The sequence below is a fragment of the Somniosus microcephalus genome, chromosome 13 (genome assembly GCF_052327205.1).
Source record: "Somniosus microcephalus isolate GS21.2 chromosome 13, FLI_Smic_1.0, whole genome shotgun sequence".
NCBI lineage: Eukaryota > Metazoa > Chordata > Chondrichthyes > Squaliformes > Somniosidae > Somniosus > Somniosus microcephalus.
Window position 1 is genome coordinate 1,688,468 of NC_140999.1, and position 25,873 is coordinate 1,714,340.

Consider the following 25,873-nt stretch of genomic DNA (forward strand, 5'->3'; position numbering starts at 1 on the left):
TCCTCTCCCAATGTCCAGCCCAGCCTCCTCTCCCAATGTCCAGCCCAGCCCCCTCTCCCAAGGTCCAGCCCAGCCCCCTCTCCCAATGTCCAGCCCAGCCTCCTCTCCCAATGTCCAGCCCAGCCTCCTCTCCCAGTGTCCAGCCCCCTCTCCCAATGTCCAGCCCAGCCTCCTCTCCCAATGTCCAGCCCAGCCTCCTCTCCCAATGTCCAGCCCAGCCCCCTCTCCCAATGTCCAGCCCAGCCCCCTCTCCCAATGTCCAGCCCAGCCTCCTCTCCCAATGTCCAGCCCAGCCTCCTCTCCCAGTGTCCAGCCCCCTCTCCCAATGTCCAGCCTAGCCTCCTCTCCCAATGTCCGGCCCAGCCTCCTCTCCCAATGTCCAGCCCAGCCCCCTCTCCCAATGTCCAGCCCCCTCTCCCAATGTCCGTCCAGCCCCCTCTCCCAATGTCCAGCCCAGCCCCCTCTCCCAATGTCCAGCCCAGCCTCCTCTCCCAATGTCCAGCCCAGCCTCCTCTCCCAATGTCCAGCCCAGCCCCCTCTCCCAATGTCCAGCCCAGCCCCCTCTCCCAATGTCCAGCCCAGCCCCCACTCCCAATGTCCAGCCCAGCCCCCTCTCCCAATGTCCAGCCCAGCCTCCTCTCCCAATGTCCAGCCCAGCCCCCTCTCCCAATGTCCAGCCCCCTCTCCCAATGTCCAGCCCAGCCCCCTCTCCCAATGTCCAGCCCAGCCCCCTCTCCCAATGTCCAGCCCAGCCTCCTCTCCCAATGTCCAGCCCAGCCCCCTCTCCCAATGTCCGTCCAGCCCCCTCTCCCAATGTCCAGCCCAGCCCCCCCTCCCAATGTCCAGCCCAGCCCCCACTCCCAATGTCCAGCCCAGCCCCCTCTCCCAATGTCCAGCCCAGCCCCCTCTCCCAATGTCCAGCCTGGCCCCCTCTCCCAATGTCCAGCCCAGCCTCCTCTCCCAATGTCCAGTCCAGCCCCCTCTCCCAATGTCCAGCCCCCTAACCCGATGTCCAGCCCAGCCTCCTCTCCCAATGTCCAGCCCAGCCTCCTCTCCCAATGTCCAGCCCAGCCCCCTCTCCCAATGTCCAGCCCAGCCCCCTCTCCCAATGTCCAGCCCAGCCCCCACTCCCAATGTCCAGCCCAGCCCCCTCTCCCAATGTCCAGCCCAGCCTCCTCTCCCAATGTCCAGCCCAGCCCCCTCTCCCAATGTCCAGCCCCCTCTCCCAATGTCCAGCCCAGCCCCCACTCCCAATGTCCAGCCCAGCCCCCTCTCCCAATGTCCAGCCCAGCCTCCTCTCCCAATGTCCAGCCCAGCCCCCTCTCCCAATGTCCATCCAGCCCCCTCTCCCAATGTCCAGCCCAGCCCCCACTCCCAATGTCCAGCCCAGCCCCCTCTCCCAATGTCCAGCCCAGCCCCCTCTCCCAATGTCCAGCCCAGCCCCCTCTCCCAATGTCCAGCCCAGCCCCCTCTCCCAATGTCCAGCCAAGCCCCCTCTCCCAATGTCCAGCCCAGCCCCCTCTCCCAATGTCCAGCCCAGCCCCCTCTCCCAATGTCCAGCCCAGCCTCCTCTCCCAATATCCAGCCCAGCCCCCTCTCCCAATGTCCAGCCCAGCCCCCTCTCCCAATGTCCAGCCCAGCCTCCTCTCCCAATGTCCAGCCCGGCCCCCTCTCCCAATGTCCAGCCCAGCCTCCTCTCCCAATGTCCAGTCCAGCCCCCTCTCCCAATGTCCAGCCCACTCTCCCAATGTCCAGCCCAGCCTCCTCTCCCAATGTCCAGCCCAGCCCCCTCTCCCAATGTCCAGCCCAGCCCCTCTCCCAATGTCCAGCCCAGCCCCCTCTCCCAATGTCCAGCCCAGCCTCCTCTCCCAATGTCCAGCCCAGCCTCCTCTCCCAATGTCCAGCCCAGCCCCCTCTCCCAATGTCCAGCTAAGCCCCCTCTCCCAATGTCCAGACAGCCCCCTCTCCCAATGTCCAGCCCAGCCCCCTCTCCCAATGTCCAGCCCAGCCCCCTCTCCCAATGTCCAGCCCAGCCTCCTCTCCCAATGTCCAGCCCAGCCCCCTCTCCCAATGTCCAGCCCAGCCCCCTCTCCCAATGTCCAGCCCAGCCCCCTCTCCCAATGTCCAGCCCAGCCCCCTCTCCCAATGTCCAGCCCAGCCCCCTCTCCCAATGTCTGTCCAGCCCCCTCTCCCAATGTCCAGCTCAGCCCCCTCTCCCAATGTCCAGCCCAGCCCCTCTTCCAATGTCCAGCCCAGCCCCCTCTCCCAATGTCCAACCCAGCCCCTTCTCCCAATGTCCAGCCCAGCCCCCTCTCCCAATGTCCGTCCAGCCTCCTCTCCCAATGTCCAGCCCAGCCCCCTCTCCCAATGTCCAGCCCAGCCTCCTCTCCCAATGTCCAGCCCAGCCTCCTCTCCCAATGTCCAGCCCAGCCCCCTCTCCCAATGTCCAGCCCAGCCCCCTCTCCCAATGTCCAGCCCAGCCCCCTCTCCCAATGTCCAGCCCAGCCTCCTCTCCCAATGTCCAGCCCAGCCTCCTCTCCCAATGTCCAGCCCAGCCTCCTCTCCCAATGTCCAGCCCCCTCTCCCAATGTCCAGCCCAGCCTCCTCTCCCAATGTCCAGCCCAGCCTCCTCTCCCAATGTCCAGCCCAGCCTCCTCTCCCAATGTCCAGCCCACTCTCCCAATGTCCAGCCCAGCCTCCTCTCCCAATGTCCAGCCCAGCCCACTCTCCCAATGTCCAGCCCAGCCTCCTCTCCCAATGTCCAGCCCAGCCCCCTCTCCCAATGTCCAGCCCAGCCTCCTCTCCCAATGTCCGTCCAGCCCCCTCTCCCAATGTCCAGCCCAGCCTCCTCTCCCAATGTCCAGCCCAGCCCCCTCTCCCAATGTCCAGCCCAGCCCCCTCTCCCAATGTCCGTCCAGCCTCCTCTCCCAATGTCCAGCCCAGCCTCCTCTCCCAATGTCCAGCCCAGCCCCCTCTCCCAATGTCCGTCCAGCCTCCTCTCCCAATGTCCAGCCCAGCCTCCTCTCCCAATGTCCAGCCCAGCCTCCTCTCCCAATGTCCAGCCCAGCCCCCTCTCCCAATGTCCAGCCCAGCCTCCTCTCCCAATGTCCGTCCAGCCCCCTCTCCCAATGTCCAGCCCAGCCTCCTCTCCCAATGTCCAGCCCAGCCCCCTCTCCCAATGTCCAGCCCAGCCCCCTCTCCCAATGTCCGTCCAGCCTCCTCTCCCAATGTCCAGCCCAGCCCCCTCTCCCAATGTCCAACCCAGCCCCTCCTCCCAATGTCCAGCCCAGCCCCCTCTCCCAATGTCCGTCCAGCCTCCTCTCCCAATGTCCAGCCCAGCCCCCTCTCCCAATGTCCAGCCCAGCCTCCTCTCCCAATGTCCAGCCCAGCCTCCTCTCCCAATGTCCAGCCCAGCCTCCTCTCCCAATGTCCAGCCCAGCCCCCTCTCCCAATGTCCAGCCCAGCCTCCTCTCCCAATGTCCAGCCCAGCCTCCTCTCCCAATGTCCAGCCCAGCCTCCTCTCCCAATGTCCAGCCCAGCCTCCTCTCCCAATGTCCAGCCCCCTCTCCCAATGTCCAGCCCAGCCTCCTCTCCCAATGTCCAGCCCAGCCCCCTCTCCCAATGTCCAGCCCAGCCCCCTCTCCCAATGTCCAGCCCAGCCTCCTCTCCCAATGTCCAGCCCAGCCTCCTCTCCCAATGTCCAGCCCAGCCTCCTCTCCCAATGTCCAGCCCCCTCTCCCAATGTCCAGCCCAGCCTCCTCTCCCAATGTCCAGCCCAGCCTCCTCTCCCAATGTCCAGCCCAGCCTCCTCTCCCAATGTCCAGCCCACTCTCCCAATGTCCAGCCCAGCCTCCTCTCCCAATGTCCAGCCCAGCCCACTCTCCCAATGTCCAGCCCAGCCTCCTCTCCCAATGTCCAGCCCAGCCCCCTCTCCCAATGTCCAGCCCAGCCTCCTCTCCCAATGTCCGTCCAGCCCCCTCTCCCAATGTCCAGCCCAGCCTCCTCTCCCAATGTCCAGCCCAGCCCCCTCTCCCAATGTCCAGCCCAGCCCCCTCTCCCAATGTCCGTCCAGCCTCCTCTCCCAATGTCCAGCCCAGCCTCCTCTCCCAATGTCCAGCCCAGCCCCCTCTCCCAATGTCCAGCCCAGCCTCCTCTCCCAATGTCCGTCCAGCCCCCTCTCCCAATGTCCAGCCCAGCCTCCTCTCCCAATGTCCAGCCCAGCCCCCTCTCCCAATGTCCAGCCCAGCCCCCTCTCCCAATGTCCGTCCAGCCTCCTCTCCCAATGTCCAGCCCAGCCCCCTCTCCCAATGTCCAGCCCACTCTCCCAATGTCCAGCCCAGCCTCCTCTCCCAATGTCCAGCCCAGCCTCCTCTCCCAATGTCCAGCCCAGCCCCCTCTCCCAATGTCCAGCCCAGCCTCCTCTCCCAATGTCCGTCCAGCCCCCTCTCCCAATGTCCAGCCCAGCCTCCTCTCCCAATGTCCAGCCCAGCCTCCTCTCCCAATGTGTTGCTCAGAATGTTTGTCTATTTGGTTTGTTCCATCATTGCTTTCAACCCAATACTGGTCGGAGTGGAGCACCACTCAACTGTTCCAAGTGCTGGAGAGTGCTCAGCAGGCAGACACTAACTGCTCTGACACCGCTATGGTTTTATACTACACTGCAGGAGACAGTGCCCTTGGGAAAGCTCTCTGCAGTTACACTGATAGATCTGGTGAGCTTGTCCCAGCAGTGGATTCATAGAGTCATGAAAAGCTGACTCTACCAGCTTGCCACCAACCAGATTTAGGAATGTAACTGGCAGATGCTGGACTGCCAGAACCTGACCTAAAACAGCATGCTTATAAAAGTGTCTTTTGGCTCATCCTTGGGGCCCTTTACTGTTATGACTGGATAAGAATAACAACCCATTAGCATTTTCATTACCCATTCATATGCTCACTCAGAGGTGTCCAACGATTTGTCTTTGTGTTATGCACTGGTGTGTGCCGTGGAACCTCGGGGGCTAGGTATAAAGTTTACATCTTTCCACAAATGTTCATCTACCTCAAATTGCTGATACTCATCGATCTGAAGCTTCTGATTTCGGGTTTATGCATCAATGAGATAACAGTGCTAAAAACAGCCTCGTACAAACCTCCAGACCCACGGAAATCAAACCAGTCAATAAGGAATATAAATTTTAGAATGGAGATTACAGGGGTGATTTGATAGAAGCGTTTAAAAATCTGACGGGATGGAACAGAGTGGATAGAAACAGACTGTTTTCAGGAGTCTAGCACGAGGGTTATGGATATAAGATTAAATGTAAGATTCAGGACAGAGAACCGGAGAAACCTTTTTACTCAGAGGGTTGTTGAGGCTGTGGGATGAACTAGTGAGTGAAACAGAAACCAGGGCAACATTTAAGAGCAGGTTAGATAGGTGGTTGAAGAAAAGAGGGATAAAGGGATCTGGGGACAGAGCAGGTCATGGGATTGGGATCCTGCTGGTGTGGAGGGTAAACACCAGCAGGGACTGGATGGGCTGAATGGCCTGTTTCCCCTTTCTCCCCTCCTGTCTGATGGACCTTGCACACACTTACAGCGAGCTTCAAAGGAACACATATTTCCATTCTCAAAATTCCAAATTGATGAAAATGGGGAAAACCAGAATCTCCTGAATTTATTTCAACCAATGGATTTTGGATTATTTTCAGTTTTGCCATCAATTTGATGCTGAGACCTTTCGTGAACTGGCCAGGATTGGAAGTATTTTCTCAGCTTACAATTACCCAATCAGCGGATTTTTTTCAGTGTTTTGAAATCTCCAGCACAGAATCAGATTCTCCTCACCGACACTGCAACTGTTGAGTGTGATGAATAGATGGCGGTGCGAAGAAGCTCTTGGGAAGTCTTACCAGACATTTCTCTGCGCTTGCCTTTGCCACAACAAATCACCTGTTTTACTTTGGCTCTAAACTCATCAGAAATGTAATAGTAAATGAAAGGGTCGATGCAGCTGCTGGAGCTACTGAGGACCAGGCAGACCATGTAATAAATATAGAGGTCACTATCATTAGAGAGGTGATACTCTGAGTGGTGAATGAGTAGGATGATATTGCTGGGAGTGAAACACACTATATACACCAGCAGGATTAGAACAATGACCGTTGCAGCTCGTGCGTATCTCTTTTCATTAACTATTAAAGTTTGGATTACAGACCCATAACAGAATATAGTGACACAGCATGGAATGAGAAACCCCATGGCAACCAGACACACAAAGTAATAGAAGAAATATCCAGTCTGTTTCTCCAGTGATAACACATCGTGACATGTGGTGATGTTTAGGTCCTGGATCGTGTACAACTGCTCCACAAAGAGAAATGGTAAGACCAAGAGGACAGCAATCACCCAAATAACACAACAGGCACCAACAGCAAACGTATTGTCCCTGAAGCGTCTGGAGGTAAATGGATGGACCAGAGCTAGGTATCTGTCGATGCTGATGAAGGTGAGGAGCAGGATGGAGCAGTACATGTTCCCGTAGAAGAAGGCGGTCATTGTCCGACAGAGACCCTCACCAAAGAGCCAGTTGTTGCCCAGGAGGTGGTAGGAGATCTTGAAAGGCAGCATCAGGATCAGAAGGAGGTCTGTGGTTGCCAGGTTGACCAGGAAGATGGTGGAAGGCAATTTCCTGATTTTTCTTGTCATTATCCAGAGACCCAGTCCATTGGCTGGGAGCCCAATGGCAAAGACAAGGATGCAAAGAGCTGGGATGGTAGCTGTGGTGATGGGACCGGTCAGGTGCATTCGGGCTCTCATCCCCACAGTATCGTAAGTCTCATTGGAGCCATTCACTTTTTGCTTTACACCGCCAAACGACCTCATGATATCAGCCACACTTGGGTTTTGACTCTTCGCTGGGTTCTCTGGTTGGGAATTGTTACTGGGAGAATCATTATAATCTAAACAAGAAAATAGAAAGAAAAAAAGATGAATTCATTATTATTGGATTTATAACCATAGTAAAATCATAAAACGCAGATTCAAAGAATTTTACAGCACAGAAGGAGGCCATTCGGCCCATCGTACATGTGCCAGCTTTCTTAAAGAGGTATCCACTTAGTCCCATTTTCCTGCCCTTTTCCTCAAACCCTTTGTGGTAAACCACTTTTATCGTTCACTATCGTTACACCATAGTTATCACTGTTATATTGTTCTCACTGTTCTCACTGTTGTATCACTATACGAGGTCGCCTCTTGTCACGCTGTTATACCTGGGCTGACCATCACTGACTCCGCCCATGGCTCCACCTACCTGCCCAGGTATAAAGGTAGTCGACTGGCTGGTATTCCTCCTTGTTGGACCCGATCACCCATGAGGGTGGGCTCTGTTATTTAGTCAATAAAAACCTATAGTTACTTTCCTAACTCGTCGCTTTTCATTGGACGAATTGATAGGTATATCAATTTTATTGACTAAATTTTAAGATGTTTGACCAGCCAGGCGCCCAGCCACAACAGCCACAGCAGCCTTCAGACGCCGAGCCGCAACAGTCACAGCAGCCGGCTTGGCTGCGAGCCCTCAGACCACCGTACCTGGATCTAAATCCACGGGCAGCGAACTCAGCCCTCGACTTCGATCACTGGCTGGGCTGCTTTGAAGCCTACCTGGAAGAGTCCAGCATGCCTCAGAGATCCAAGCTAAGAGTCCTGAACGCCCAACTGAGCCCTAAAGTATTCGCGCTCATCCGGGACCTTAAAACATACGAGGACGCCATCAACCGGCTGAAAAGACAGTACCAAACCCCGGTAAACCCCATGTATACCAGGCACCTCCTAAGGTCCCGCCCGCAACTGCCAGGGGAGCCGGTGGAGGAATTTTTACGGGTGCTACAAGCACTCGGCAGAGACTGTAACTTTAAAGCAGTAACGGCGGCAGAAAATACGGAAGACAACGTCCGCGATGCCTTCGTGAAAGGCCTACGGTCCGACTACTCACGGCAGCGATTACTGGAAGCAAGGGACCTCGACCTGGACAAAGCTGCAGCCCTCGCTCTCTCCCTGGAGGTGGCCCATCGGGACCAGGAGGCGTTCTCCAGGTACTGTTCGCGACCCTGGGACTCGGGCCCGACCCCTACCGCAATACCCTTCACCGCGCCGCCCCCGGGACCTACCTCAGCGTCGGCGTCCCGGACCCGATCGGGACCGCCACCCCCGGTACCGGCTCTGACATCGGACCCCCGCGGCTGCTTTTTCTGCGGCGAGGAGAAACACCCGAGGCCGCGCTGCCCAGCTAGGAACCCCACCTGCTCAACCTGCAGGAAGAAAGGCCATTTTGCTAAGGCCTGCAGGAGTGGATCTTCAGAGGCCAGCAGTGCCTCATGCGAACTGTGGGGGCGGCCATCTTCCTTCAAGGCAACAGAGGCCAGCATCCCCACACGTGAGTCATGGGGTGGCCATCTTTGATCAAGGCAACCGACACCAATAGTGCCTCATGTGAGTTATGGGGGCAGCCATTTTGTCCAACCTCGTGGGAGACGCCATTTTACCCACCACGCTCGACTGCCACCGTGCCTCCGGACCCGACGACCGCCTCACCCGCAGACGACAACGACTCGCTCAACTACACACTAGCCTCCGTCACTCTGGATCAAGCCCGCCCGCATCACCTGTCCAAGTCGATGATGGACATCAAAGTAAACGGCCACGCCACGACCTGCCTGTTCGACAGCGGAAGCACGGAGAGCTTCATCCACCCAGACACGGTGAGCCACTACTCCCTCCCTGTCCTGCCAACGCGCAACCGAATCTCGATGGCATCGAGGTGCCACGCCACGGACATCAGCGGCTACTGTGCTGTGACCCTGTCGGTTAAGGGTACGGAGTATAAAAACTTTAAACTCCTCGTCCTCCCCCAGCTCTGCGCTGCCGTCCTACTAGGGCTGGACTTCCAATCCCACCTCCAAAGTGTCACCCTAGCATACGGTGGACCCCTCCCCCCACTCACAGTCGACAACCAGCGGATGTTAAACCGCCCACCGCGTAACACCTGCAGCCTATCCACCCTCAAGGTCCCGCCACCTTCCCTGTTCGCTAACCTAACCCCCGACTGCAAACCCGTCGCTACCAAGAGCAGGCGGTACAGCGCCGGGGACAGAGCCTTCATTAGCTCTGAGGTGCGGCGCCTCCTGAAAGAGGGCATTATCGAGGGGAGCAGCAGCCCCTGGCGTGCCCAGGTCGTGGTCGTTAAGACCGGCGATAAAAATCGCCTGGTCATCGACTACAGCCAGACCATAAACAGGTACACCCAGCTGGACACATACCCCCTTCCCCGCATATCTGACATGGTCAATCAGATTGCACAATACCGAGTATTCTCGACCATCGACCTTAAGTCGGCCTACCACCAACTCCCTATCCGCCCTGAGGACCGCCAGTATACAGCCTTCGAGGCGAACGGCCGCCTCTACCACTTCCTTAGGGTTCCCTTCGGCGTCACCAACGGGGTTTCGGTCTTCCAAAGGGAGATGGACCGGATGGTTAACCAGAACGGGCTGCATGCCACGTTCCCCTACCTAGATAACGTCACCATCTGCGGCCGCGACCGGCAGGACCATGACGTTAATCTGGAGAGATTCCTCCGTACGGCCCAACGGCTGAACCTCACCTACAATAAGGAGAAATGTGTGTTTAACACCTCGCGCCTTGCCATCCTCGGCTGTGTAGTAGAGAACGGAGTCATCGGCCCCGACCCCGAAAGAATGCGTCCCCTCATGGAGCTACCCCTCCCCCACTGTCCAAAGGCTCTGAAGAGAACCCTGGGGCTCTTCGCCTACTATGCCCAATGGGTGCCCAATTATGCAGACAAAGCCAGACCCCTCATGAAGTCCACATCCTTCCCCCTTACGGAGGAAGCATGCGCAGCCTTCTCCCTCATTAAGGGAGACATCGCCAAGGCCACAATGCACGCAGTGGACGAGTCCATCCCCTTCCAAGTGGAGAGCGATGCATCCGACTTCGCCCTAGCCGCTACCCTTAACCAGGAGGGGAGACCAGTGGCCTTCATTTCAAGGGCCCTACAGGGCCCTGAGATCCGACACTCGTCGGTTGAGAAGGAGGCCCAAGCGATTGTGGAGGCGGTACGACGCTGGAGGCATTACCTGGCAGGCAAACGATTTACCCTCCTCACCGACCAGCGTTCGGTCGCTTTTATGTTTAATAACAAGCTGAGGGGCAAAATCAAGAATGACAAGATATTGAGGTGGAGAATCGAACTATCCACCTATGATTATGATATCTTGTACCGGCCAGGTAAGCTGAACGATCCCCCTGATGCTCTGTCACGAATTACATGCGCCAGCGCGCAAAGTGATAGACTTCAGACCCTCCACAACGACCTCTGCCACCCTGGGGTCACCAGACTTTACCACTTCATTAAGGCCCGCAACCTGCCATACTCCATCGAGGAGGTCAGGACCATGACCAGGAACTGCCAGACCTGTGCCGAGTGCAAACCGCACTTCTTTAGGCCGGACAGAGCAAGCCTGATCAAGGCCACCCGCCCCTTCGAGCCTGAGCATCGACTTTAAGGGGCCCCTCCCGTCCTCTGACCGTAATGTGTACTTCCTCAACATCGTTGATGAGTACTCCCGTTTCCCCTTTGCCTTCCCCTGCCCAGACATGACCAGTACCACGGTCATCAAATGCCTGAACGACCTCTTCGCCTTGTTTGGGTTCCCAAACTATATACATAGTGACCGGGGCTCCTCCTTCATGAGCGAGGAACTCCGTCAGTTCCTGCTAGCGAGAGGTATTGCTGCAAGCAGGACCACCAGCTACAACCCCCGAGGGAACGGCCAGGTGGAAAGAGAGAACGCGACGGTATGGAAGGCCGTCCTCTTAGCCCTAATGTCTAAGGGCCTCCCAACCTCCCGCTGGCAGGAAGTCCTCCCGACAGCGCTGCACTCCATCCGGTCACTACTTTGCACTGCCGTTAACGCCACCCCCCATGAACGAATGTTTGTTTTCCCCAGGAAGTCGACTACGGGAACCACTCTACCAACCTGGCTGATCTCTCCGGGGCCCGTATTGCTGCGAAAGCACGTGAGGGCCCATAAAACGGACCCCCTGGTAGAGAGGGTGAACCTCCTGCACGCCAACCCCCAGTACGCCTACGTGGCTTACCCAGACGGGCGGGAGGACACAGTCTCCTTACGAGACCTCGCACCCTCGGGCACTCCGGAGGCACCACCTTTACCCCCCCCCACCACCCCCCCAATTCCAGCCCAGGTAGACGGCATGCCGGAACCCCACGAGCCTTCGCCGGAACCCCACGAGCCTTCGCCGACCACGCAGACACCAGCATTAACACCGGATAATGCAACACCGCCGCTGCGACGATCGGAGAGGCTTACGAGGCCTCCGGACAGACTGACATGCCAGAACTGGTAATACACTTCACCCCGCCGGACTCAAATCTAAAGAAGGGGTGAATGTGGTAAACCACTTTTATCGTTCACTATCGTTACACTATAGTTATCACTGTTATATTGTTATCACTGTTCTCACTGTTGTATCACTATACGAGGTCGCCTCTTGTCACGCTGTTATACCTGGGCTGACCATCACTGACTCCGCCCATGGCTCCACCTACCTGCCCAGGTATAAAGGTAGTCGACTGGCTGGTATTCCTCCTTGTTGGACCCGATCACCCATGAGGGTGGGCTCTGTTATTTAGTCAATAAAAACCTATAGTTACTTTCCTAACTCGTCGCTTTTCATTGGACGAATTGATAGGTATATCACCCTTTAAAAGATTTCTGTTTTAAATATTTATCCACTTCCTTTTTAAAAGCTCCACGGATTCTGGACGGACATAGAAACATAGAAACATAGAAGATAGGAGCAGGAGTAGGCCATTCGGCCCCTCGAGCCTGCTCCACCATTCAATGAGATCATGGCTGATCATCCAAATTCAGTACCCTGTCCCTGCCTTCTCCCCATATCCCTTGATCCCTTTAGCCTTAAGAAATATATCCAACTCTTTCTTGAATATATTTAATGAATTGGCCTCAATTGCCTTCTGTGGTAGAGAATTCCACAGGTTCACCACTCTCTGGGTGAAGAAATTCCTCCTCATCTCAGTCCTAATTGGCTTACCCCTTATCCTTAGACTGTGACCCCTGGTTCTGGACTCCCCGGCCATCGGGAACATCCTTCCTGCATCTAGTCTGTCTAGTCCTGTTAGAATTTTATAAGTTTCAATGAGATCCCCTCTCATTCTTCTAAATTCCAGCGAATATAAGCCCAATCGACCCAATCTCTCCTCATACGTCATTCCTGCCATCCCAGGTATCAGTCTGGTGAATCTTCGTTGCACTCCCTCCATGGCAAGAACATCCTTCCTCAGATAAGGCGACCAAAACTGCACATAGTACTCAAGGTGTGGTCTCACCAAGGCCCTGTACAACTGCAGCAAGACATCCTTGTTACTGTACTCGAACCCTCTTGCTATGAAGGCCAACATACCATTTGCCTTCTTAACTGCCTGCTGCACCTGCATGCTTACCTTCAGCGACTGGTGCACAAGGACACCCAGGTCTCGTTGCACTTCCCCATTGATGCGCTATCAATTACTCATAAAAGACTGAGAGTTAAGAGAGTAACTAAAGGCTTTTATTAACAAAAGAATGAAGGTCTGCCTCGAGTGGTCGACCGGTCCAGAAATACAAAGGGCTGGGGAGCAGTCACCTTTATACTAGGACTTGTGGGAGGAGTCAGCCGAGGCATGTCCAGGCATGTACACAGTGGAATACAAACAGTGGTTTACCACATTCACCCCTTGTTTAAAATTGAGTCCGGCGGGGTGAAGTGTATTAAAAGTTAGTGTATTGGAGTCTCTCCGGAGGTCTTGTCTGCCGCTGTGATCGGCGTTGCGACGGCAGGGGTAGTGGAGCTTCCGGTGTCGAGTCCTGCGTAGTCTGTGGCACAGGCGTGTCGTCCTCATAGATGTCGAGCGGGTCGCGGGGCCCAGGCCTGCCGTCTGCTGGGGCTGGATATCGGATCGTGGGGGGGGGGTGGTAGTGAGTAGTGGGTTACTGCGGCCCCCGAGGGTGCAAGGTCTCTTATGGAGACTGTGTCCTCCCGCCCGTCCGGGTATGCAATGTAAGCATACTGGGGGTTGGCGTGGAGGAGGTCGACCCTCTCGACCAGGGGGTCCATTTTATGGGTCCTCACGTGCCTTCTCAGTAGGACCGGCCCTGGGGACGTCAGCCATGGTGGTAGCGATGTCCCCGATGTGGACTTCCTTGGGAAGACAAACATTTTCTCATGAGGGGTGGCGTTAGTGGCAGTGCAGAGCAGTGACCGAATAGAGTGGAGCGCATCGGGGAGCACATCCTGCCAGCGGGAGGTTGGAAGGCCCCTAGACTTTAAGGCTAGCAGGGCGGCTTTCCAAACTGTCGCATTTTCTCTTTCCACCTGTCCGTTCCCCTGGGGGTTGTAACTGGTGGTCCTGCTTGTGGCAATACCCCTAGTTAGCAGGTACTGGCGGAGTTCGTCGCTCATAAACGATGAGCCCTGGTCGCTATGGATATAGCTGGGGAAACCGAACAGGGTGAAGAGGTCGTTCAGACATTTAATGACTGTGGCACTGGTCATGTCCGGGCAGGGGATGGCGAACGGGAAACGGGAGTACTCATCAACAATGTTGAGGAAGTACACATTGCGGTCGGAGGAGGGGAGAGGCCCTTTAAAATCAACGCTCAGGCGCTCGAAGGGGCGAGTGGCTTTTATCAGGTGGGCCCTGTCTGGTCTATAAAAGTGCGGTTTGCACTCAGCGCACACTTGGCAGTTCCTGGTCATGGTCCTGACCTCCTCAATAGAGTAAGGCAGGTTGCGGGCCTTGATGAAGTGGAAGAACCTGGTGACCCCCGGGTGGCAGAGGTCATTGTGGAGGGCCCGCAGTCTATCGATCTGCGCGCTGGCGCAGGTGCCACGCGATAGCGCATCCGGGGGTTCATTGAGCTTCCCGGGCCGGTACAAGATCTCGTAATTGTAGGTGGAAAGTTCAATTCTCCACCTCAAGACCTTGTCATTTTTGATTTTGCCCCTCTGCTTGTTGTTATACATGAAAGCAACTGAACGCTGGTCAGTGAGCAGGGTAAATCGTTTTCCGGCCAGGTAGTGCCTCCAATGACGCACAGCCTCCACAATCGCCTGGGCCTCCTTCTCAACAGCGGAGTGTCTGGTCTCCGGGCCTTGGAGGGTTCGTGAAAAGAAGGCCACGGGTCTCCCCGCCTGATTGAGGGTAGCGGCCAGGGCAAAGTCGGATGCGTCGCTTTCCACCTGGAAGGGGATGGATTCGTCCACTGCGTGCATGGTGGCTTTGGCAATGTCTTCCTTGATACGGTGGAAGGCTAAGCGGGCCTCTGCCGTCAAGGGAAAAGAGGTGGACTTGATCAGCGGATGGGCCTTGTCCGCATAGTAGGGGACCCACTGGGCATAATAGGAGAAAAACCCTAGGCACCTCTTCAGGGCCTTGAGGCAGTGAGGCAGTGGGGCAGTGGGAGTTCCATAAGGGGACGCATCCGGTCGGGGTCGGGGCCGATGACTCCGTGTTCCACAACACAGCCAAGGATGGCGAGGCGGTTTGTGCGGAATATGCACTTCTCCTTGTTATATGTCAGGTTCAGGAGTTGGGCGGTGCGGAGGAATTTTTCGAGGTTTGCGTCATGGTCCTGCAAGTCACGGCCGCAGATGGTCACATTGTCCAGATATGGGAAAGTGGCCTGCAACGCATTTTGATCTACCATCCGGTCCATCTCCCTTTGGAAGACGGAGACCCCGTTGGTGACGCCAAAGGGAACCCTAAGGAAGTGGTAGAGGCGGCCGTTTGCCTCAAAGGCAGTATACTGGCGGTCCTCAGGGCGGATAGGGAGCTGGTGGTACGCTGATTTCAGGTCAATGGTCGAGAAGACGCGGTACTGCGCGATCTGGTTGACCATATCAGCTATGCGGGGGAGTGGGTAGGCGTCCAGCGGGGTGTAGCGATTTATTGTCTGGCTGTAGTCAATGACCAGGCGCTGCTTCTCGCCGGTCTTAACGACCACAACCTGGGCTCGCCAGGGGCTGGTGCTGCCCTCAATAATCCCTTCCTTCAGGAGCCGCTCCACTTCGGTTTTAATGAAAATCCTGTCCCCGGCACTGTATCGCCTGCTCTTTGTGGCGATGGGCTTACAGTCGGGGGTGAGGTTAGCAAACAGTGGGGGGGGGTGACTCTGAGTGTGGAGAGGTTGCACCTGGTGCGCGGCGGGCAATTTGGGAGCAGCTGGCTGCGGACTGTGAGTGGGGGTAGGGGTCCACCGTATGCCATCGTAACACTTTTAAGGTGGCACTGAAAATCTAACCCCAGCAGGACGGCAGCGCAGAGGTCGGGCAGGACCAGAAGTTTAAAATGATCGTACACGGTCCCGTCTACTACGAGTGTCACTACGCAGTAGCCGCCGATGTCCGCCGACTGGGACTCGGAGGCCATAGAAATCCGCTGGTGCGCAGGCAGGACTGGGAGAGAGCAACGCCGCACCGTGTCGGGGTGGATGAAGCTCTCCGTGCTCCCAGAGTCAAAAAGGCAGATTGTATCATGGCCATTTACCTTAATGTCCATTGTGGAACTGGCCAGCTGGTGCGGTCTCGCTTGGTCCAGTGTAACGGATGCCAGCGTAGGGGTCGGTGTGTCGCTGCGGGTATCAGATGAGGCGGTGTTGGGGGCCTGCTGCGTTCCGGCTGTCATCCAAGATGGCGGCGTCCATGATCCCCATGTGGCTGGAGGCGTCCAAAATGGCTGCTGTACCGGTGGTTCGCACATGGCCGGGGAGGCCCAAGATGGCGGCCCGCATGGCCCACACGCGGCGCTGCTGGGGTTCGGGGTGGCTTTGGCCCTGCAGACGTTAGCGTAGTGTCCCTTCTTCCCGCAGCCCGAGCAGATCGCGTTTTTCGCCGGGCAGCGCGCTCTGGGGTGTTTTGCCTGGCCACAGAAGTAGCATTTCTGGCCTTGGGGCACTGCTGTCTGGCCTTGGGACACTGCTGCGGTAGTTGGGCCGTTGCTGGGGTGTGGCTGGGGTGGCACGGCGCTATGAGGTGGTCCTACCGTGTCCCAGGCTGTCATTCCCCGCGGCGTCCACGGTGCAGAGGAGTAGGCATCCATGCCCCGGTAGGCTGCATCCAATGATAGTGTGAGTTCAGAGGCCTTGTTGAGGTCGAGGTCACTCTGCTCCAACAGTCGCTGTCGGGTGTAATTGGATCTGTGGCCCGCTACAAAAGCGTCCCGGATAAGTTCCTCTGTGTACACGGCGGCCTTTACATCCTTACAACCACAGGCCCGGCCAAGCACAGACAGTGCCTGAAGGTATTCCACGGTCGATTCCCCAGGTTGTTGTTTACGACTCCCCAGAAGGTGCCTGGCGTACACTTCGTTCACTGGGCGCGTGTACTGGTCCTTGAGGAGCTTGATAGCGTCCGCGTACGAAGTCGCGTCTTGGATGACCGAGTACACTCGGTGGTTCACTTTGGAGGTCAGGACATCCAGTTTGTCCTCGTCCGATTTGATTGCTGCGGAGGCGGTCAGGAATTTTTTGAAACACTTAAGCCAGTGAGTAAACTTGGTGGATGAGTCCGCCTCCCGATGATCTAAGTCCAGGCATGCTGGTGTGAGGATCTTCTCCATTATAAAAATTTTGTTAATAAAATTGATGCGCTATCAATTACTCATAAAAGACTGAGAGTTAAGAGAGTAACTAAAGGCTTTTATTAACAAAAGAATGAAGGTCTGCCTCGAGTGGTCGACCGGTCCAGAAATACAAAGGGCTGGGGAGCAGTCACCTTTATACTAGGACTTGTGGGAGGAGTCAGCCGAGGCATGTCCAGGCATGTACACAGTGGAATACAAACAGTGGTTTACCACACCCATCTCCCAATCTATTGCCATTCAGATAATAATCTGCGGTCCTGTTTTTGCCACCAAAGTGGATAACCTTGCATTTATCCACATTATACTGCATCTGCCCAATCACCCAACCTGTCCAAATCATCCTGGAGTTTCTCGGCATCCTCCTCACAGCACACACGCCCACCTAGCTTTGTGTCGTCTGCAAACTTGGAGATATTACATCTAGTTCCCTCGTCTAGATCATTTATATATACAGTATTCTGAATATCTGGGGTCCGAGCACCGATCCCTGACATTCCATCTTCTCACATCACTGCGGGAAAAACATTCTCCTAAAAACATTCTCCTAACCTTACCCTTCGTTCTTTGGTGATCATTTCAAATTTATCCTCCCCGGTTACTGTCTCACCGACCTGTGAAAATAGTTTTGAGCATCTCTATCAAATTGCCTCCTTACCTTCTTTGTTCGAATGATAAGTTTATCTTGGCTCCACTTGTAGCTAAAGCCTCTGATCCCTGTCTGTTCACTCCCAGTCTTTGTTCATGGCCACATAGCCATTCTAATCTTTTTCTGTACCTTTGCAGGTTATCAGCATGAATAAATCTGTATGAGTATATGCATACTGGTCACACACACAGATATACTCATACAGATAATATACATGTATACAAATATGATAATAGTCACACACTCAGATATCGAGCACAGAACATAAACTGAGCGAGTGATCTACAGAGTGAAAACTTTAAACCAGGAATATGGTGAGAGTGGGAACTGAGGAATTGTGGGTCCCAGCTATAACTTAATAAAAATCTTTCCAGCGGATTTTGGATGCTTAAACTATACAGTATAGAAGAAGGTTTACTCTGTATCTAATCCGTGCTGTACCTGCCCTGGGAGTGTTTGATGGGACAGTGTAGAGGGAGGTTTACTCTGTATCTAATCCGTGCTGTACCTGCCCTGGGAGTGTTTGATGGGACAGTGTAGAGGGAGCTTTACTCTGTATCTAACCCGTGCTGTACCTGCCCTGGGAGTGTTTGATGGGACAGTGTAGAGGGAGCTTTACTCTGTATCTAACCCGTGCTGTACCTGCCCTGGGAGTGTTTGATGGGGCAGTGTAGAGGGAGGTTTACTCTGTATCTAATCCGTGCTGTACCTGCCCTGGGAGTGTTTGATGGGACAGTGTAGAGGGAGCTTTACTCTGTATCTAACCCGTGCTGTACCTGCCCTGGGTGTGTTTGATGGGACAGTGTAGAGGGAGCTTTACTCTGTATCTAACCCGTGCTGTACCTACCCTGGGAGTGTTTGATGGGACAGTGTAGAGGGAGCTTTACTCTGTATCTAACCCGGGCTGTACCTGCCCTGGGAGTGTTTGATGGGACAGTGTAGAGGGAGCTTTACTCTGTATCTAACCCGTGCTCTACCTACGCTGGGAGTGTTTGATGGGACAGTGTAGAGGGAGCTTTACTCTGTATCTAACCCGTGCTGTACCTGCCCTGGGAGTGTTTGATGGGACAGTGTAGAGGGAGCTTTACTCTGTATCTAACCCGTGCTGTACCTGCCCTGGGAGTATTTGATGGGACAGTGCAGAGGGAGCTTTACTCTGTATCTAACCCTTGCTGTACCTGCCCTGGGAGTGCTTGATGGGACAGTGTAGAGGGAGCTTTACTCTGTATCTCACCCGTGCTGTTCCTGCCCTGGGAGTGTGTGATGGGACAGTGTAGAGGGAGCTTTACTCTGTATCTAACCCGTGCTGTACCTGCCCTGGGAATGTTTGATGGGAGTGTTTGATGGGACAGTGTAGAGGGAGCTTCACTGTGTATCTAACCCATGCTGTACCTGCCCTGGGAGCATTTGATGGGACAGTGTAGAGGGAGCTTTACTCTGTATCTAACCCGTGCTGTACCTGCCCTGGGAGTGTTTGATGGGACAGTGTAGAGGGAGCTTTACTCAGTATCTAACCCGTGCTGTACCTGCCCTGGGAGTGTTTGATGGGACAGTGTAGAGGGAGCTTTACTCTGCATCTAACCCTTGCTGTACCTGCCCTGGGAGTGCTTGATGGGACAGTGTAGAGGGAGCTTTACTCTGTATCTAACCCGTGCTGTTCCTGCCCTGGGAGTGTTTGATGGGACAGTGTAGAGGGAGCTTTACTCTGTATCTAACCCGTGCTGTACCTGACCTGGGAGCGTTTGATGGGACAGTGTAGAGGGAGCTTTACTCTGTATCTAACCCGTGCTGTACCTGCCCTGGGAGTGTTTGATGGGACAGTGTAGAGGGAGCTTTACTCTGTATCTAACCCGTGCTGTACCTGCCCTGGGGGTGTTTGATGGGGCAGTGTAGAGGGAGCTTTACTCTGTATCTAACCCGTGCTGTACCTGCCCTGGGAGTGTTTGATGGGACAGTGTAGAGGGAGCTTTACTCTGTATCTAACCCGTGTTGTACCTGCCCTGGGAGTGTTTGATGGGACAGTGTCGAGGGAGCTTTACTCTGTATCTAACCCGTGCTGTACCAGCCCTGGGAGTGTTTGATGGGACAGTGTAGAGGGAGCTTTACTCTGTATCTAACCCGTGCTGTACCTGCCCTGGGAGTGTTTGATGGGACAGTGTAGAGGGAGCTTTACTCTGTATCTAACCCGTGCTGTACCTGCCCTGGGAGTGTTTGATGGGACAGTGTAGAGGGAGCTTTACTCTGTATCTAACCCGTGCTGTACCTGCCCTGGGAGTGTTTGATGGGACAGTGTAGAGGGAACTTTACTCTGTATCTAACCCGTGCTGTACCTGCCCTGGGAGTGTTTGATGGGACAGTGTAGAGGGAGCTTTACTCTCTATCTAACCCGTGCTGTACCTGCCCTGGGAGTGTTTGATGGGACAGTGTAGAGGGAGCTTTACTCTGTATCTAACCCGTGTTGTACCTGCCCTGGGAGTGTTTGATGGGACAGTGTCGAGGGAGCTTTACTCTGTATCTAACCCATGCTGTACCAGCCCTGGGAGTGTATGATGGGACAGTGTAGAGGGAGCTTTACTCTGTATCTAACCCGTGCTGTACCTGCCCTGGGAGTGTTTAATGGGACAGTGTAGAGGGAGCTTTACTCTGTATCTAACCCGTGCTGTACCTGCCCTGGGAGTGTTTGATGGGACAGTGTAGAGGGAGCTTTACTCTGTATCTAACCCGTGCTGTACCTGCCCTGGGAGTGTTTAATGGGACAGTGTAGAGGGAGCTTTACTCTGTATCTAACCCGTGCTGTACCTGCCCTGGGAGTGTTTGATGGGACAGTGTAGAGGGAGCTTTACTCTGTATCTAACCCGTGCTGTACCTGCCCTGGGAGTGTTTGATGGGACAGTGTAGAGGGAGCTTTGCTCTGTATCTAACCCGTGCTGTACCTGCCCTGAGAGTGTTTGATGGGACAGTGTAGAGGGAGCTTTACTCTGTATCTAACCTGTTTTGTACCTGCCCTGGGAGTGTTTGATGGGACAGTGTAGAGGGAGCTTTACTCTGTATCTAACCCGTGCTGTACCTGCCCTGGGAGTGTTTAATGGGACAGTGTAGAGGGAGCTTTACTCTGTATCTAACCCGTGCTGTACCTGCCCTGGGAGTGTTTGATGGGACAGTGTAGAGGGAGCTTTACTCTGTATCTAACCCGTGCTGTACCTGCCCTGGGAGTGTTTGATGGGGACAGTGTAGAGGGAGCTTTACTCTGTATCTAACCCGTGCTGTACCTGCCCTGGGAGTGTTTGATGGGACCGTGTAGAGGGAGCTTTACTCTGTATCTAACCCGTGCTGTACCTGCCCTGGGAGTGTTTGATGGGACAGTGTAGAGGGAGCTTTACTCTATCTAACCCGTGCTGTACCTGCCCTGGGAGTGTTTGATGGGACAGTGTAGAGGGAGCTTTACTCTGTATCTAACCTGTGCTGTACCTGACCTGGGAGTGTTTGATGGGACAGTGTAGAGGGAGCTTTACTCTGTATCTAACCCGTGTTGTCCCTGCCCTGGGAGTGTTTGATGGGACAGTGTCGAGGGAGCTTTACTCTGTATCTAACCCGTGCTGTCCCTGCCGTGGGAGTGTTTGATGGGACAGTGTAGAGGGAGCTTTACTCTGTATCTAACCCGTGCTGTACCTGCCCTGGGAGTGTTTGATGGGGACAGTGTAGAGGGAGCTTTACTCTGTATCTAACCCGTGCTGTACCTGCCCTGGGAGTGTTTGATGGGACAGTGTAGAGGGAGCTTTACTCTGTATCTAACCTGTGCTGTACCTGCCCTGGGAGTGTTTGATGGGACAGTGTAGAGGGAGCTTTACTCTATCTAACCCGTGCTGTACCTGCCCTGGGAGTGTTTGATGGGACAGTGTAGAGGGAGCTTTACTCTGTATCTAACCCGTGCTGTACCTGCCCTGGGAGTGTTTGATGGGACAGTGTAGAGGGAGCTTTACTCTGTATCTAACCCGTGCTGTACCTGCCCTGGGAGTGTTTGATGGGACAGTGTAGAGGGAGCTTTACTCTGTATCTAACCCGTGCTGTACCTGCCCTGGGAGTTTTTGATACTGAGACTCCGGCTGCAAAATATGGAAAATTATTTCATTCCACACCAACATTCTTCACCTTGATGTAGATTGAATTACAGGGAGTGAGAGTCAAGGTAGAGAGTGTAATATCCCTTCTGGTCACAGCGTGTTCGTGACATGGTAAACACATGGGAATATCCCCCCTGTTCAATCTCTCTGGGAAAATTGTTTCGTGTGATTTTAGAATGCTTTTACCATATCGCTAGGAATAGTGACCATTCTTCCAGTAAGTTTATTCAGTCACCAGCACATCACGAACTCAGGGAGCTTCCATTTTGGTGACTCATAATTTTCTGGAAAATTTATACAAAACAGAGTTTCACAATTTCCAGTCAAATCACAGGAAGGAAGGGGCTGTAATTGCAATTTCCTGCATGCCAGCTACTCCAGGATCCCTGTAAACACAATCGTCGTGATCAAAGCTTGCTCTTTGTGACAAGCCACATGTTAGATTCGAGCCTAACCCTTACATTCCCGGTCATATTCGGGGATTTTAAACAAATGTCTTTGGAGTATTGGAATAGCTGAACATTACCAATCCATGGGTCAGCACCAAGAAAGGTCAGTCTCAGGGTCAGCAAGAAAGGTCAGTCCATGGGTCAGCAAGAAAGGTCAGTCCATGGGTCAGCAAGAAAGGTCAGTCCATGGGTCAGCACCAAGAAAGGTCAGTCCATGGGTCAGCAAGAAAGGTCAGTCCATGGGTCAGCAAGAAAGGTCAGTCCATGGGTCAGCAAGAAAGGTCAGTCCATGGGTCAGCACCAAGAAAGGTCAGTCCATGGGTCAGCACCAAGAAAGGTCAGGCCAAGGGTCAGCACCAAGAAAGGTCAGTCAATGGGTCAGCACCAAGAAAGGTCAGTCAATGGGTCAGCACCAAGAAAGGTCAGGCCATGGGTCAGCACCAAGAAAGGTCAGTCCATGGGTCAGCACCAAGAAAGGTCAGGCCAAGGGTCAGCACCAAGAAAGGTCAGTCCATGGGTCAGCACCAAGAAAGGTCAGGCCATGGGTCAGCACCAAGAAAGGTCAGGCCAAGGGTCAGCACCAAGAAAGGTCAGTCCAAGGGTCAGCACCAAGAAAGGTCAGTCCATGGGTCAGCACCAAGAAAGGTCAGTCCATGGGTCAGCACCAAGAAAGGTCAGTCCATGGGTCAGCACCAAGAAAGGTCAGTCCATGGGTCAGCAAGAAAGGTCAGTCCATGGGTCAGCAAGAAAGGTCAGTCCATGGGTCAGCACCAAGAAATGTCAGTCCATTGGTCAGCACCAAGAAAGGTCAGGCCATGGGTCAGCACCAAGAAAGGTCAGGCCAAGGGTCAGCACCAAGAAAGGTCAGTCCATGGGTCAGCAAGAAAGGTCAGTCCATGGGTCAGCACCAAGAAAGGTCAGGCCAAGGGTCAGCACCAAGAAAGGTCAGGCCATGGGTCAGCACCAAGAAAGGTCAGGCCAAGGGTCAGCACCAAGAAAGGTCAGTCCAAGGGTCAGCACCAAGAAAGGTCAGGCCAAGGGTCAGCACCAAGAAAGGTCAGGCCATGGGTCAGCACCAAGAAAGGTCAGGCCAAGGGTCAGCACCAAGAAAGGTCAGGCGAAGGGTCAGCACCAAGAAAGGTCAGGCCAAGGGTCAGCACCAAGAAAGGTCAGGCCAAGGGTCAGCACCAAGAAAGGTCAGGCCAAGGGTCAGCACCAAGAAAGGTCAGGCAAAGGGTCAGCACCAAGAAAGGTCAGGCCAAGGGTCAGCACCAAGAAAGGTCAGTCCAAGGGTCAGCACCAAGAAAGGTCAGGCCAAGGGTCAGCACCAAGAAAGGTCAGTCTGTGGGTCAGCACCAAGAAAGGTCAGTCCATGGGTCAGCACCAAGACTTTCTCCCAAAGTTGTCTTTGAAAGTGAACCTGATCCTCTTTCCACTCTAGGAAATCTCTTCCCAGTCCAATTGCACGAGTTATTTATGAAAGAGGGGAGGGTGAAATCGTGCCTCTTGCTGCCACCATATAATTAACAAGTTCTCTTTTCACTGATGTGCTCTCTCTGGAGCGAGTGACATTTCAATTCTATTCAATTCAATTCAAATCGCTTTATTGGCATGATAAGGTACATCTTATGTTGCCAAAGCATCAAAAAACATTTATGGTTGAACACCTAAACGCAGATCTATCCATACAGTGTATAAACAGATATATCCCTGAGTGTATAAATATACATTCGTATAGTTTGTATATACTCTTTTCTTAGGTTTAATGGTTGTCCCTCTGTTTATGGCAAGCTGTAACATAGTGTGCCGCTAAGGTTACACAATTTCTCTGTTCCCCTAGTAGGTATGGGAGTTTTTGGTCGTCATTCAAATTTCTGAATTTAGGGCATATTTTTGTGAATTTTGGGTAGAAATTCTCCCTGATGCCCTGATATTTTCCATAAGCTGTGAGGAAGTGCATCTCTGGCTCCACCACTCCCTGACTGCAGTGAGAGCATATCCTGTCCTCTCTTGGCAGCCGGGTCTGTCTGTGTCTGCCTTTTTCGATGGCCAGGCTATGTTCACTAAGTCTGTACATTGTCAAGGTTTTTCTCAGTTTGCTATCCTTTACCATGGTCAGGTATTCAGCCATGTTGTATTGTCTGTTTAGGGCCAAGTAGCAATTGAGTTTGTTTTGGGTTTTTGTTGTTTCTGCCCAATATGACAGATATTTTTCCTTTTGCTTAGTGACCATTGTGTTGGGTCGAATTCTCTGTGCTACGATGTCACTGTCCTGGGGCTGGTTATTGTTAGTAGTGTTAGTAGTTACTTCACTGAGTCCCAGGACTAGTTGACTGAGGGTATTCTTCTTTATGGTCATCTCTTGGCATTTCAGGGCTTCGTAATGATAGCAGTGGGGGTTGCTCATTTTTAGGTGTTTCCAAAATTTGGTGGCTCTTTTTTGGATAGTAATTATTAATGGATATTGGCCTAGTTCTGCCCTGCATGCATTGTTTATGGTTTTCCTTTGAGTCCGGAGGATACTTTTACAGAATTCTGCATGTAGGATCTCAATTGGGTGTTTGTCCCATTTTGCAAATTCTTGTTGTGTTAGCGGTCCCCACACCTCACTGCCATCGAGTGCAATTGGTTCAATTACTGATTTAAAAATTTTGAGCCAAATGCTAATTGGGATTTCTATTTGGATTGATTTTTTAATGGCATAGAAAGCCCTTCTTGCTTTCTCTTTCAGTTCATTCACAGCCAGATGAAAATTTCCCGTAGAGCTGATTTTTAAGCCCAAGTATGTGTAGTTAGTGGTTTGTTCAATTTTAGTTGTTCCTAGTGTGAAATTTATTCTGGGTCCCTGATGTCTGGATCTTTGCTGGAACACAAGGACTTTGGTTTTTTGGGGGTTTATTGTCAGGGCCCAGGTCTGACAGAATGACTCTAGCAGATCCAGGTTCTGCTGTAGACCCTCCTTAGTTGGTGACAGCAGAACCAGGTCATCTGCATAGAGGAGGAATTTAACCTTGGATTCACATAGGGTGAGGCCGGGTGCTGTAGATTGTTCAAGTAGTTTTGCCAATTCATTTATGCAAATATTAAAGAGTGTCGGTGAGATGGGCGAGCCCTGTGTCACACCACGCCCCTGTGGGAAGTATTTTGTTTGTTTGTCTCCAATTTTAACTGCACATTTATTGTTTGTATACATTGATTTAATTACATCATATGTTTTCCCCCCTACACCACTTTCAATAAGTTTCAAGAATAGATTGTCGTGCCAGATGGAATCGAAAGCCTTCTGGAAATCTATAAAGCAGGCAAAAATTTTGCTTTTGTTTTGTTGAACATGTTTGTCAATTAGGGTCTGCAGAGTGAAGATATGATCTGATGTTCTATAGTTTGGTAGGAATCCAATTTGGCTTTTACTCAAGACATTGTGCTCCTCAAGGAAGTTTATAAGTCTTTTGTTTATGATACTACAGAAAACCTTCCCCAGGTTACTGTTTACACAGATGCCTCGATAGTTATTTGGGTCAACTTTGTCTCCACTTTTGTATATGGGCGTTATGAGTCCTTTGTTCCAGATATCAGGGATGTAACCGACACTCAGAACCAAGTTGAAGAGTTTCAGTATAGCCAATTTCATTTTATCGTCCCTGTGTTTAATCATCTTGCTTAGGATGCCGTCTGCACCGCAAGCTTTTCCTGGTCGCAGGTCCTTGAGTTTGTGGGATTCCGGCCATGACACAGAGGAGATGCAACATGAAGGCAGCTGTCGGGGAAGATCCCACGCGTCGTTCTCATTCGCTGTGCTCTAGAGTGTGGTCCTTGCACCACAGTCCGTTCACTTCTGGCACCTGTATTGATGGCCAGCCCACACTATGGGATAAAGATCTCCTCTCTGTTAAGGATGAGGTGGTCAGCGGTGTAGATGTTGCAG

At 53.4% G+C, this 25,873-nt stretch overlaps 1 protein-coding gene across 1 annotated transcript in view; it reads right to left on the minus strand.

The window, feature by feature from the left end:
• Positions 1-4,240: 4,240 nt before the first annotated feature.
• Positions 4,241-25,873, minus strand: part of LOC147107952 (proteinase-activated receptor 3-like) — a 32,028-nt gene continuing 10,395 nt past the window's right edge. Inside the window, exon 2 of the mRNA XM_086004322.1 lies at positions 4,241-6,947. Coding sequence (XP_085860448.1) covers positions 5,818-6,947 — 1,130 coding nt within the window. The 3' untranslated portion in view covers positions 4,241-5,817. The remainder of the gene's footprint in view (positions 6,948-25,873) is intronic.